Here is a 13,170-nt window from a genome sequence, read left to right as displayed (position 1 = left end):
ACGATACGTTTATGAAACAGTAGGCGGGACGAAACGTAACGACTGACAGCTTAGATGTTACCGGCTTTTAAAATTCATCCACAGTAAGATTTAAACCACTGACGTTAAGTATTTTCAAAAAGTACTTAACTAACAATCATGTGTGACAACATTAATAAAATCAATTTTTGCGCGCAATCTTGACATGAAAACGAATATTTTTAAGATCGCAAAAAACTGTTAACGCTTTTATTCTATGCAGTACTTTTCCAAGCAAAATGTACCCGTCTAAGGTGAGCCAGGGACAGTTACTGACACGGCAAACGTATCAGGAAATGTCTCAGTTCACAAAACGCGTATCAGATGTGGCCGATAACGAAACGATCCCCGATGGATCAGTAAATTTTGGATGCGTACTTTCAGGACAGTAGGCAATAAAAATCGATGTGTTGCATAGGGGTTAGTGTGACATGGGGCGTTACCAAGAAAAGAGGATCCCCTAGGGGCGACATTTAAACAACCCGAAAATATTAATATTGCAGCCAATGAAACTAAGCATTCGTCGTGTCACCTATATTCTCCAGGTTAGTTTTTGAATGAACTTGTGAACGCCCAGTAATAGTTTCTATATGACTAATGCATATATTGATTTTCTCGCCATATCACAATGGATGATTTGACAAAATATACGCGTGAAAGATAAATCCGTAAATGGCATGAGTTGTTTATCTATTTGGGGAAATCTAACTTACACGTGGATTGTTTAATCTAGTATACGATGACCGCGCTATTATACGGTAATAAGGTCGAAGCTTATATAATCATTGGTATACTATTTACTATATGGTCGAACAAATCTTCAGCTGGCGGCAAAAACGTTGATGACTACACGTCCCAATAGGCGCCAGTTATCTCACACTAAATCAGTTTGGCGACAAAATTCGTGGCAGTAGTGGACCGGGTAACGAAAGATGCCAACTACGCATTTCAATAAAGTCATTTCATACTTGCGGATGTTGGCTAAATCTCAAAAGAGCGCTACTTTTTCTTCAAGCATCGTATAATTATCATTAGTGTGACGACGAAAAAAATATAGAAAACATTTCTGTATGTACATTTATATATAGAACCAGATAAATTTAAGATAAAACACAGATAAATTTTATTTGTCTCGTAGAACACACGTAAGGTACTGAGACATGCGCCTGAGATCTCTCCTCCTGAGTACCTCTTTTGATAAATTTACCTATTATGATGTAATAACTATTAGATTCACGTCCCACATTTTGTCTTTGGGCTGTCTAACTGAATGGAGGACTGGACGATAATCCCAGACGACACAGATGAACTTCCTGACGCAGGGTCTTCAACTGGGAGACCTCGCCATTGTTCTCATTCCATTGAATTCAGGTCTTATGTTATCGCTTACCTGCATTTTTCGATGGCTCAAGAGGTTTGGGTTATTTCTATTGTTTTTTTGTCTTAATCCCTACATAAATATCATATGCATATCCTTATAAAGGACACAAGTTTCTCCGATACACCTAGCTGACCAACTGCCAGCTCGTTCCGTTCAACACGTAGTAAGTATCGTAGTGTCGATAGTGGAATCACAGTAATCATTTACTCAACTTCCTTGGAATGAGCCGACTTAGGGCAAAGTGAGAAAGCTTAAAAAATCGAAAACAGTTTACGATAAATGCAGATACAGAAAAATATTATCAAACTCATCGAAAACTGCGAGGATGTAAAATCAGCGTGTACGTAAGCCATTTCGACCTTAAATCTACATCAGTATCGTTTCAGATAGAATCCGAAAGTTGTGGGTGTTATTGGCTTTGGTGAGAGATCTTTGCCATAGAGATCTTCACTATTGGAGTTTACGTCGTAGAAACCGGTATGACAAACGAAATATTCTCGCTCACCTATCATGAGGACGGTACAAGCAGACGGTTCCAGCAGCAGCAAGGTCTCAGGTTTGCGAAGTACATTTAAAAAATACAAGCGGAAAAGCCGGAAGATCTTTTATCTGCTGTACAGGAAAAACTTGCGTTAAACGAGGAATATTAGGGGAGTCGACGTTCGTTTAAAACTAAACTTTGGCGACAAATTGCACAGCGTTTCTGTAGAGGTATGACATCCGTTTTTATTGGATACATTTACGGCAACATTTTCATTACTTGCCTCGGTTCATTTAGCACGAAAATGGAAAACTGTGGTGTCCTGTATTCTGGTTATTTTTTAAATAATAATTTTATAAACCTAAAGTTCTTGATGTCTGAGGGCGCTTGCCTCAGCAAATCTGGGGAATAAATGAGATCTGTAAAAAAAAAAATGCGTCTCTGGCGTTTGAGTTTATATGCTATTGGTTGCCACCCAACGTAGACAATTTGATTCACTCGCTATTTTGTAATTATTCAAACTTTTATGGTTTCACAATGATGCGTTGTTGTGTCTTGTCGCAACTATTTTTTAGACGACTCAATGTAAATTTTCTCAGGTACCTTCGCTATAGATTTAAAATCAATAGGCCATTAACGAAATAATGTGCGCATACTTTACTGTAGAGTTGGGCGACATTTTAGAGGCGCTGAAAAAACGAAATCATGTGGAGATACGTTGTGTTCTCAGCACCTCATACCGTTTCAATGGCGATTTATGCAAACTTATTAAGCATGCTTACCTGCGTAATTTTTTAAGGACTGAGACATCGAAGCCGTGCTACGTAATGGCCCCAGCACTGACTCAGTTGCAATCTCATTCAAATTTTCGCGCTGCTTATAAAGTAATGCTTACAGTCTCTTATCGAACCACCCTGAGCGCCATGCATTCATCGGGTGTAAATATTCCACCGGCCGATCGGCTGCTGTACGCGAAGACGGCCAGATCGACTCACTGACGTGGTCAACGGGATCTGCTGCAAACAATTGCTGCTGTGAAAGCAGTGCATGAACGAATAAACTTAGCTTAAAAGCGGCTACGAAGCAGCCAAACATCTATTTCGTTCATACAGATCAAAAATCTTTGTGTAGTGATCTTCTGGCGGACTGGACTCAGGGTCTCTTACCAATGGAGGACGGCTGCTTCACGCTAGCTGCCCCTCTCGAGGATGGTGACGTTCAGGAAATGTCTATTCGGTCGGATTTCGAAAAGTGTGATTTGAAACGTCAGACAAAAGCTCTCGAGCAGCTTATCAACAAGATGATGCATGGTGAGATGTTCATATCAATACATACAGCAGCTAGTGGGGAATCAAGTTTACCTCAACAGTAAATAGATTCCACCTACCAGATACCGGCGGTGGTACGTGTAAGGCAATGTTGTAAAACATAGGATGATAATGGTCATATATACGCATACCGTCACCGACATAAGTCAGTGAACTGTATAATTCGAAAGGATCGAGGAATACGCGTTTGGTTTATGCGGTTTAAGGTTTAATTTTAGCAATAACTGGCATTAATGAAACCTGAATGGAGCAGAAAAAATTAAATACATTTCAAAAAATTTATTAAAGGCTCGAGCGGCAGACGCTGGCACGTACTTCAAAATTGCAGATGTTTACCTCCACCGGTTTTAAGCCATCGTTGTAAGCTTTTGTGCGAGGTAATATCTATCGAGAACTTTAGAGAATTTTAGAGAACATGGGTAGTGGTGAATGGCATGAATTTGTATGTACTCTACTAGTATGGGTTCAAGTGCGTTCACTCTTTGGGTATTAATGGCCGAAAGACTCAAACGAGTCTAAAAAACTGCTGCTTATTGTTCAAAAATATGGTGAACATGGCTGACGTAATTTCCAGAAGAAAATTAAGACCGCTTTGAACACGTCATGAGTTCTTTGTTTGCTTTTTTGGTTTACGATGTGATCTCCGTCGGATAAAGGATGGTATATAGCAAAAAGGATCGAAAAGCCAATTCCAGTGTTAATGGAAAAACATTCCACGTGTAAAAATCTTGGTAACATCTTTTATAAAGTATTCGTGCAAAATGAAAGCTTACCTTATTTTCAAGCGAAGTCGCCTATATTTGCTACGATGGTTCCGGAATTTGTTACCCCACATCGACAATTCTGTTCGAGCCTTACTTGTACAAATGTACTGGATAATTTCATTGTGTTGATTTTAATCATAGTCGGTCTATCATGCATGTTACTATTACTTATTGGATTTGTATGGAAATCATGTTGCGATTATATTCTGTAGATAATCGTAGTGGACAGAGGATTTCTTGTATGACAGCATTAGTTCGTTAGTAGACTCCGCGTCTGTCAAAAGCTTCGATCGGTGGCAATTATGTTAGCAAATTTTTGAAATTTTTTTTTGTAGATGTTAACGCTGAGGTCTTGAGAGATGTTTTATTTTTTTTACATTACAGGAGAGAAATTTTCATCTGCAATGTTGATGTCAGTCATACGATTTCTTCTGCCAACAAGCGATCATACTATCAAGAAGCTGCTGTTGATTTATTGGGAGATTGTTCCTAAGCGCGATGCCAATGGTACGTTTCATTTGTACAAAATGAAGCAAAACATGCGAGCATGACAAAGTAGTACGTTATTTTCTAATGGGATAATTCTTCTAATGGGATTGCTGTTATTTAGCCGAGCGGATACAACACCGACAATAAGGCACATTTTTTCTGCTTTTTATTACCTTTGACAGCATGTCAGCAATAGCTCTAGGCGGATCTGTGTTGGTCGATGAAAGATACGCAAAATCAGAGAAAGAATACCTTTTTTTGCCAGTCGTAAATTGAGATGTTATATTGAGGTAATGATTTCACTCCGTTTACCGAATTTGTACATTCAATGGATATACAATATTCGGTGCGTTCATCTTGATAAATTATTCACAGGTAAGTTACTACAGGAGATGATTCTTGTCTGCGATGCTTACCGGAAAGATCTGCAGCACCCTAATGAGTTTATTCGCGGATCTACGCTACGTTTCTTGTGCAAGCTTCAAGAGCCAGAGCTTCTAGAACCTCTCATACCTGCTATGACTGCTTGTCTCCAGCATCGCCATAGCTATGTGCGCAAAAACGCTGTCCTGGCGATTCTTCAAGTGTATCGCAACTTCAGTCAGTTAATCCCTGATGCTCCTGAGCTCATTGCCGAGTCCTTGGACATCGAACACGATCAATCGTGTCGGCGAAACGCATTCCTGGCGCTGCAGATGCTTGATCCTGACCGGGCGCTTAAGTATGGGTTCAGTAAAATATATATTAACAGAATCCGAATAAATTCACCGTAAATAATGAATACAATATAGTTACATAAGGCTCTATAGTGAGATGTTGACTTCCGAATGATCCGCTTGCTATTTCTGTACATGATTTCAACTGTCTACAGTTATCTCGCGGAGATCGCTGATCAAGTTGAGCGGCTAAACGAGCCCCTACAGCTAATAATCATCAAGTTCATTTACGAGGTCTGCCACGCCCAGCCTTCGGAGCGGGGCAAATTTATCAAAATGGTGTACTCGCTCTTAAACTCGACATCGCCTTCTGTGAAGTTTGAAGCGGCTGGCGTTCTGGTCACTTTGAGTCAGGCTCCCGCCGCTGTACGTGCAGCGGCCGGCGCTTATATCGACCTCGTCGTCCGCAGTGGCGACAATAATGTAAAGCTCATTGTGCTTGATAAGCTCATCTCACTGAAGGTAAAATGGATGTTTCGCAAAGCTTTTTTGGGTAGATTATAGTAATTAATTAATGATAGCTATTAGGAAGCATTGGCATTAAATGTTCAATAATGACAATAGTTATTTCCGTTTGCGCTATTACCGAAATGAATAGGATGAGCATGGAAAACTGCTTCAGGACATTGTTATGGATTTATTCCGCGTGTTGGGAGCTTCCGACCTTGAGGTGCGCCGCAAAGCTCTGCGCCTTGCTCTTGACCTAGTCAGCGTAAAGTATGCACCTGAAATGGTCGGTGCATTGGGAAAGGAAATAGCCAAAAGCGAAGGGGCCACGGCTGACAACACAGATCAACGTTATCGAGAGCTGCTTGTGAAGACACTTCATCGTTTGGCCGTCAAATACCCTGATCTAATGCAAGAGGTCGTTCCTGTGGTAAGCTTTTTGTTTATTGCCTCATCCCCATCCATACAAGCAGATGATGTATTTACGTGATAGATATAGCAATGCTCTAGCCATGCTGTGAATGGCAACAAACCCATCCAACCTGTTTATAAAACGAAATACATTATAAAAGCGTAATTATAAATAATAATAAGCACTGTGTTGATAATAAGACGTTATAAACACTGTTCTGTGTAGTAGCCACTCTCTTTTGCTGTTTTTCTTTTTCATATTGAATATTCACTTCTTTTTTTTTAACTGTAGGTTCTGGATCTTCTGTCAGACTCTAACGAAACCGTCGCTGAAGCAGTTCTCACTTTTGCACGCGAAGTTCTCCACAAGTTCGAACATGCACGAAGCCTTATCATTGGTAAACTTATCGAAGTGTTTTCACTAATTAATGACGATGCGACGACTCACCGTAGTGCGCTTTGGCTCCTTGGCGAGTACTGTTCGACACCCACACAGATCCTGGCATTCATCGACTGCGTTCGCGATGGTCTTGGTGGCCTGCCGTTAATCGAGAATGAAAAGGAAGGAGGAATAGAGGATGACGATGATCAGCACGATAAAGACAAGGACAGTAAAGTAAATGGTTCAGCTGACGTTCCTGTCACGGTGACCCGAGTAACCGCCGATGGAACGTACGCCACACAGACGGCGCTTACAGTAGAGACCAAAGTCGACAAAGACAAGAGGCAGCCAGCTCTACGGCAGTACCTGCACGATGGTGACTTCTTTATCGGTGCCGCCCTCGCGTCCGACCTAGTCAAGGCTTCTCTGCGGTATGTCCAGCTCGAACAGGATCAGAAAGCGGTGAATGAATTCATTGCTTGCTCGATGCTGATATTGACGTCAATTTTGCGTTACGGTCAATCCGATATTCCGAAGAAGCCGATTAGTGAAGATGATGTCAAGAAGATATCGATGTGCCTCAAGGTGCTCATGGAGAACTTGTATAACGACCAACTAGACTTAGTCGGCCAGACCCGTGAGGCGCTTGACCATATGCTTGCTATCAAAAGTGATCAGGAATCTCGATTAGAGGAGAAGGCATCGGCTGGTTCTCGAGAAACGCAGGCCAACAAAAAAGAGACGAGTACAGGGGTAGATGACGGTATATTATTTGGCTTATTGACGCCGAAAGGAGGCGCGAGCACTCAAAAAGAAAACATTTTTGAGACGTCACTTGCGCAGGCCGTTCAGGGAAGCCGAGAAATCAACACAGGCGATTTGCTCAAGAACTCGAAGCTGTCAAAAATGACACAGCTGACCGGTTTATGCGATCCGGTTTATGCGGAAGCCTACGTGCAGGCTACAGAATTTGATATCAGTTTAGATGTAGTTGTCGTGAATCAAACAAGTGATATGTTGCAAAACTGTTTGCTTGAACTCGCAACTCTAGGTGACGACCTGAAGCTTCTCCAGAAGCCAACTTCTGTGACACTGGCTCCTTTCGATTTCTGCAATATGAAAGCTACGATCAAGGTACAGTATTGTCAGTGTAAAACTGTAACAAATCTACAAATAAAGTTCAATCGTGAACCAGCATAGCTCAAGTCGACTAAGCTAGCTTATAAGCGTAAGAAATTCTGTTCATGCTAATTTCTTTTCTTTCACACACCAAAACACCCGTGTCTATTAAAGTGTCAGAAGGTTTTGTTAGCACTAATCAAGTATTAACAAATATTTTTCTGGTTGTTCTAGGTAGCAGCTGCCGATAACGGTACAATATTCGGCAATATCGTTTACGATGTTAAAGGAACAACAAATGTGGTCGTTCTTAACGACATTAAGATCGATATTATTGATTACATCGTGCCATCTGTCTGTTCTGATGAGGACTTCCGCAAAATGTGGGCAGAATTCGAGTGGGAGAACAAGGTGAAAAGAATGTTCATTTGTTCTGTGTTTTTAACCACTTTTTTTAAATAAAATCATGTCATTGCTAAGATCCACCTCCTTTCGACTAGCTGAGCTGTTTTTTTTTACTGACTCCCACAAAAACCTGCCAAAAGATATAGAAATACTCTGCGTAGTTCGAATAGCTGAGCATATGTTATATTTACCCGTCTTTAAAGTAATCAAAGCGTGAGGTCTTATACCAAAATCTCATTATCTCGTACGGTTTTGTCAATCTGAGCAGGTTTCGGTAAACACTACTCTCTCGGACCTTAACGAATATTTGCAGTCGCTGATCAGCGCCACAAATATGGCGTGTCTCACACCCGAACGGGCACTACAGGGTGACTGCGGCTTTTTAGCAGCCAACCTGTACGCGAAAAGTATTTTTGGCGAGCATGCCGTAGCTAACGTGTCAATCGAACGTCACTCCAGCTCGCCACAATCGCAAAATCGGTACTCGCACATCACCGGACACATTCGCATTCGTGCAAAGAGTCAAGGTATGGCGATCTGCATTGGCGACAAGATGAACCAAGTCCAACGTCAAGCTATACCAGTGGTTATGCAGCCCACGGCGCAACAACACCAAGCCCCCAACGCACAATTACAACAAATGCCTCCTATGGTACAGGCTTCTGCGTAAAATCCAGCAAGAATACAATGAAGAACCAGCGCAGTCTCTGACAGCGACGGCAGAAATAGTATGAATTAGTCGTCAGGCGATGGTAATAACGGGAAGATACTCGTACAAATTGGACTTTACATTTGCAGGCTACATTGTTGATATATTTATTACGTGTGCTTGATTGTTTCAATACTAATAGACCAACCAGCCGTGGTAGCCCTAGAAAACCCTAGGTGTTGGAAGGACTAGTTTAGCAACAACAATATAAACATATTGGAATGACAGAACAAGTAGATTCAATGTCTAATCAGAAATTTAGGGGACGATCGGTGAAGCCTGAGACAATGCAGAACAGAAGCATTGACACTAAACTTCCTTGTGGTTGATTTGTACTGTTGACTAACACACGCGGTTGCCTTTTACATCAGGAGTTACATATGATTTCTGCGCATCAATATTACTATAAGCAAATCGACCTTTGTATTATTCCTCGGCTTATACAATATTATTATAATAGTCATATTATTATAAAAACGGATAATGTTCTTCAAATTTGCGTACGAACATTTTTGCTTGGTGATATAGAGGACGAGGCCGGTTGAAGAAGAACAGCGTGTTTTTTATTTCCAAAGGCCGAACAATCAGTCGAGTTGACAGTTGCAGTGGGAAAACTAGGAACTGGTGTGTGAGGCTGAAGCGTTCTTCAGCAGCATGCGTGGTATATAAATATAGCTAAGTGACGTATGGATATCAATATAAGTTGGCGACCACGACCGAACCAGCTCGAGGCGGTGGTAATAAAGGGTGCAACTGTGCTCTGAAGGGTTTTCTGTAGCCAATGATCTTTTGTTCCCCTACTGACAGCCGAAAATATAAATATAAATACTACAATGTGTTTGAGGTTAAATGAGACACACGTGAATAGAAGCAACAGCAGGTAAGCTGTCCGTTGATGAAAGTCGCTATGGAATAATGGCATAGTAAAGGAGAAGAGGCGAACGAGCCAAGGACCGTTTTGGTAACAAGGCATGTGCCGTTCAGTTTATTTTTAAATAAATACCATTTTATCAAACTGTGTATACAAATGTACTTTATCGTTATTTTTTGTTGATTTGGTCGTAGCGTAGTCCGTATTTTTTATGAAAATATTTTGATCTTTAAAAACCATGTGGGGTTAAAAACTGAGAGAAGATCTTGAGAAGTGCATAGTTTGTTTTTAGTTCTCCGCAGCGCTTTGATTAGTCGTATAGAGACTATGATTAAATACCTTTAATTCAGCGCTTAATTAGAGCCTCTATGAAAACAAAAAATTGTTTCTGTTTGCACAAGAAAATTCAATACAAGAGGGCAAACATAATGACAAAATAAAGTAAATATGCAACCTTATAGTTTATTTCTTACATATGTTGTTAAATATACCGTCTCTCCGCAATTTGTATGTAACTACGTTGCCCAAATGAACATACGAATTATATTGGGAACTACAAAAGGACTGCAAGGTGAACCATTTGTAATTTACTACTATTTTACTGCTTAAAGGTGGATTGGCTGTATCCGTTTTTAATGGCATTCTCTACAATCACATTCCGGAATGCAGGTAGTTTTACTTCCATGCACATGCAAATCATATCGATTTTGCAAAATTGTACTTTAGTGAGTATTGGGACCCTAAATAACGTTAGTGAGTTTCGGTTTATATAAACGTTAACAATTTCAAGAGAATCGTGATTTTGGTTGGGAGCGGTAGAACTGTGAATGGGCAGGCTCTTCATAAGGATTTTCGGAGTTCCGTCTCCTCAGAAAATCTTTGGTTCGAAATTTGAATTTTCATTAGTCTCCTTCAATTTTTTTTTTTCGGATAATTGCGTACTAGCTTTATTTTTCGTAACACAAACTGACAAATCGGAAATGACGCTGTACTAACTCTTAAATGCTTATATTAATTTATTCTTACATTCATATTACGGAAGCCAGAAAAAACGGCTCAATAAGCTCTGATAGGAGCCCTTAAGAAATTGCCGGTAAAGACCTTTGTCAATACGATGAACGATAATTAAAAGAAATGTACAGCCTAATTACCCTACACAATTCGAAAACAAAGATTGGATTCTATGCACTAACTTTTCAGCTTATTTATGCAAAACGTTCTTCAAGATACTGTCAGTACTTGCGCACCTTTTCTGGTGCGCCGGCTTCCGGAATCTTTCATTCGAATTAATGCTGTTCTTTCGTGAGCTTCATATTCTTTTCATATTACTTTGGTGGAAATAATAGCGTTGGATTGCGAAGGGGTTTGGATTTCGCTGCTCCGTAGCAATATATTCACGTTATATGGCATAAGCTTTAGCTAGAAGCTAATAGAGGTGACCCTAAAATGCATTTGTTTTGAACTCTGATAATAATTTAGGCCATTCAACATGTTCAGACATATAAAGCATATCCTTTATATATTTTATGTACCTGCAGATAATCGAATCAAAAAATTGTATAATAGATTAGTTTCGGCACATAAACCTTCTATGGCTCCATTTCGGCTCCGCGGTGACCTTCCATTTAGCTTCGGCAATCATTCCGTATGCGGACGTGTGCGTGGGGACAACGATTCTATTCAACCTTAACTTAGACCTGCCCTGTTAATTAAGCCAGCATGTCGGTACCTGCGGGAGACGTCGAAAAGGGAAAGAAGTTGTTCATACAGAGGTAGGTCTTGCCGAAACATTCTGCTTGAAAATCGCTTTTGTGTACAATTTTGTAAAAAGACCGGCACCCGTGCGGTGTTTCCTTTGTGTTCTACGCACGGACCCTACCGAACAACTTGAACGACTCGAGCTCTTTATAACTAATTATGGTTAGATTCTTGTAGAGATTATTTGCTGTAAATACTTAAACTTAAGTAGCTTTTAATTGGATTTCTTGACTTAGCGGTGTCAATAATACTGCTGGCAACTACAAAGGTTGCATACTAAAAAAACGTGTAAGAATATTCGCATAGAAAGTGCCCGCGTAAAAGGATGAAAAGCAACAAATTTTGTTCCCTTATTAGACATATATTATGTATATTGTATAATAGCAAGTTGTGATAGAAGATGACCGCGCGCGTTTTTCATCAGATCGAATGTGGTATGGCATAGTCACAAATTATCCGTTTGATCCTAATTAGTGATATTTAGTTTATAATAAAGAGTAAAGTGCGCTGCAAATAAATACAAAAACGATTCGAACTGTTACCCGTTGAGGTGGAGTCCTCTTTTAATGAAGTTTGTTTATAAAAATGCTATCTTGATTTGTGATATTCATCAGTGCACAAGTCATCCTATACAGTAGATAGTTATTAGCTCGATAGTAGCCTGTTCGTCAATCAATCATGTGCACCATCTGAATAATTAAAGCTAGCTTTTTTATATGACGACAAGCGTCGATCGCTTTTTTTTGCTTTAAATGACGTTAAAATTATGGGCACTTTTTGAAAGATAAACCTTAAAGCTTCCGATTTTTTTTATAACGTGATTAAAATACAGCACAGTAAAATGTATAAAATTAGTTATTAATTGGTACTACATCATGTGTATGTTTTCAAAGAGATTCTTAGTTCAAATTTTCTTCTGCCCAATCATTTTTTTAACCTCGACAATTTTTCCTTTGAATCTATTACAGATGTTCACAGTGCCACACAACGGAAAAAGGTGGACCCCATAAGACTGGTCCAAATCTTAATGGATTATTCGGCCGCAAAACCGGTCAAGCTGCTGGCTTTTCGTATACCGACGCTAACAGGTCGAAGGGCATTACCTGGGGGGAGGACACCCTCTTTGAGTACTTGCTTGATCCCAAAAAGTACATTCCAGGCACAAAAATGGTATTTGCGGGTCTGAAGAAGCCCCAAGATCGTGCTGATCTAATCGCTTATTTGAAGGAGGCTACGAAATAAACGAGACGAACGATATAGTGGAAATAAAAAATAAACGCATACTGCATGTGAACACAGCACACATACAAACAAAAAACATAAGCCATATCGATAATATAGTATATAATTGTTTTGTCCATTACGAAATTCTCATTTAAAAACGTCTGAAATGCAAACGAAGGATCATATATATGCAAAAATATAGACGACCCTGATGGTGACAGGTACTATTGGTCCCGCGTGTGACAAAAGTTGCCTATTAATAACACTCGCCTATACAGCCGTAATTTGTAAGTTTTGTCATGTTTATGCCCAAAAAAGTACTCTAGAAAAAAATTGGTGAAATTGTAACGCGTTCGCGATGATTTAATTATAGTAGTAATAAATTTTTATGAATCTTATTAAGGAACCCTTGTTTTGTCATGATATAGTATAGGAAAACTGAAGCATATATTCTTTTTTTATATCATGCTTTACATGTAGAATAAAAATATATTGCTATCAAAGTACCGGGATTGAAAGTGGTCGAAAATTTATTGAAAGAATGAAGGCTTTAAACCGGCGGAAAGAAGCTGTTTGGTTCTCACATTTAAGTCCGAAGTGTTTCAGTTGTTATCGCTTACTGCACTGACACTGTCTTAAGAGCAGTTAAAATCGACTTGCGGAAGCG

General features: G+C 39.8%; 2 protein-coding genes across 2 annotated transcripts; both read left to right on the top strand.

Annotated features, from left to right (window-relative positions):
• Positions 1 to 2,840: 2,840 nt before the first annotated feature.
• On the top strand, positions 2,841 to 9,682 carry betaCOP (coatomer subunit beta). The gene is made up of 8 exons (XM_022841690.2): positions 2,841 to 3,190; positions 4,357 to 4,479; positions 4,837 to 5,182; positions 5,333 to 5,639; positions 5,776 to 6,054; positions 6,328 to 7,551; positions 7,771 to 7,947; positions 8,210 to 9,682. The coding sequence occupies exons 1-8, from the start codon at positions 3,049 to 3,051 to the stop codon at positions 8,609 to 8,611; spliced, it is 3,000 nt and encodes a 999-aa protein (XP_022697425.1). The 5' UTR covers positions 2,841 to 3,048; the 3' UTR covers positions 8,612 to 9,682.
• A 1,451-nt stretch (positions 9,683 to 11,133) lies between these two features.
• On the top strand, positions 11,134 to 12,909 carry LOC111265216 (cytochrome c). Its single transcript, XM_022841704.2, has 2 exons — positions 11,134 to 11,293; positions 12,248 to 12,909. Exons 1-2 carry the CDS (start codon positions 11,241 to 11,243, stop codon positions 12,519 to 12,521), a joined length of 327 nt encoding a protein of 108 aa, XP_022697439.1. The 5' UTR covers positions 11,134 to 11,240; the 3' UTR covers positions 12,522 to 12,909.
• The last annotated feature ends 261 nt before the right edge of the window (positions 12,910 to 13,170 follow it).

The sequence above is a fragment of the Varroa jacobsoni genome, unplaced genomic scaffold (assembly GCF_002532875.2).
Source record: "Varroa jacobsoni isolate VJ856 unplaced genomic scaffold, vjacob_1.0 scaffold_945, whole genome shotgun sequence".
Lineage (NCBI taxonomy): Eukaryota > Metazoa > Arthropoda > Arachnida > Mesostigmata > Varroidae > Varroa > Varroa jacobsoni.
The sequence above is the reverse complement of the archived record's forward strand: the minus strand, read 5'-3'. Positions and strand labels throughout refer to the sequence as shown.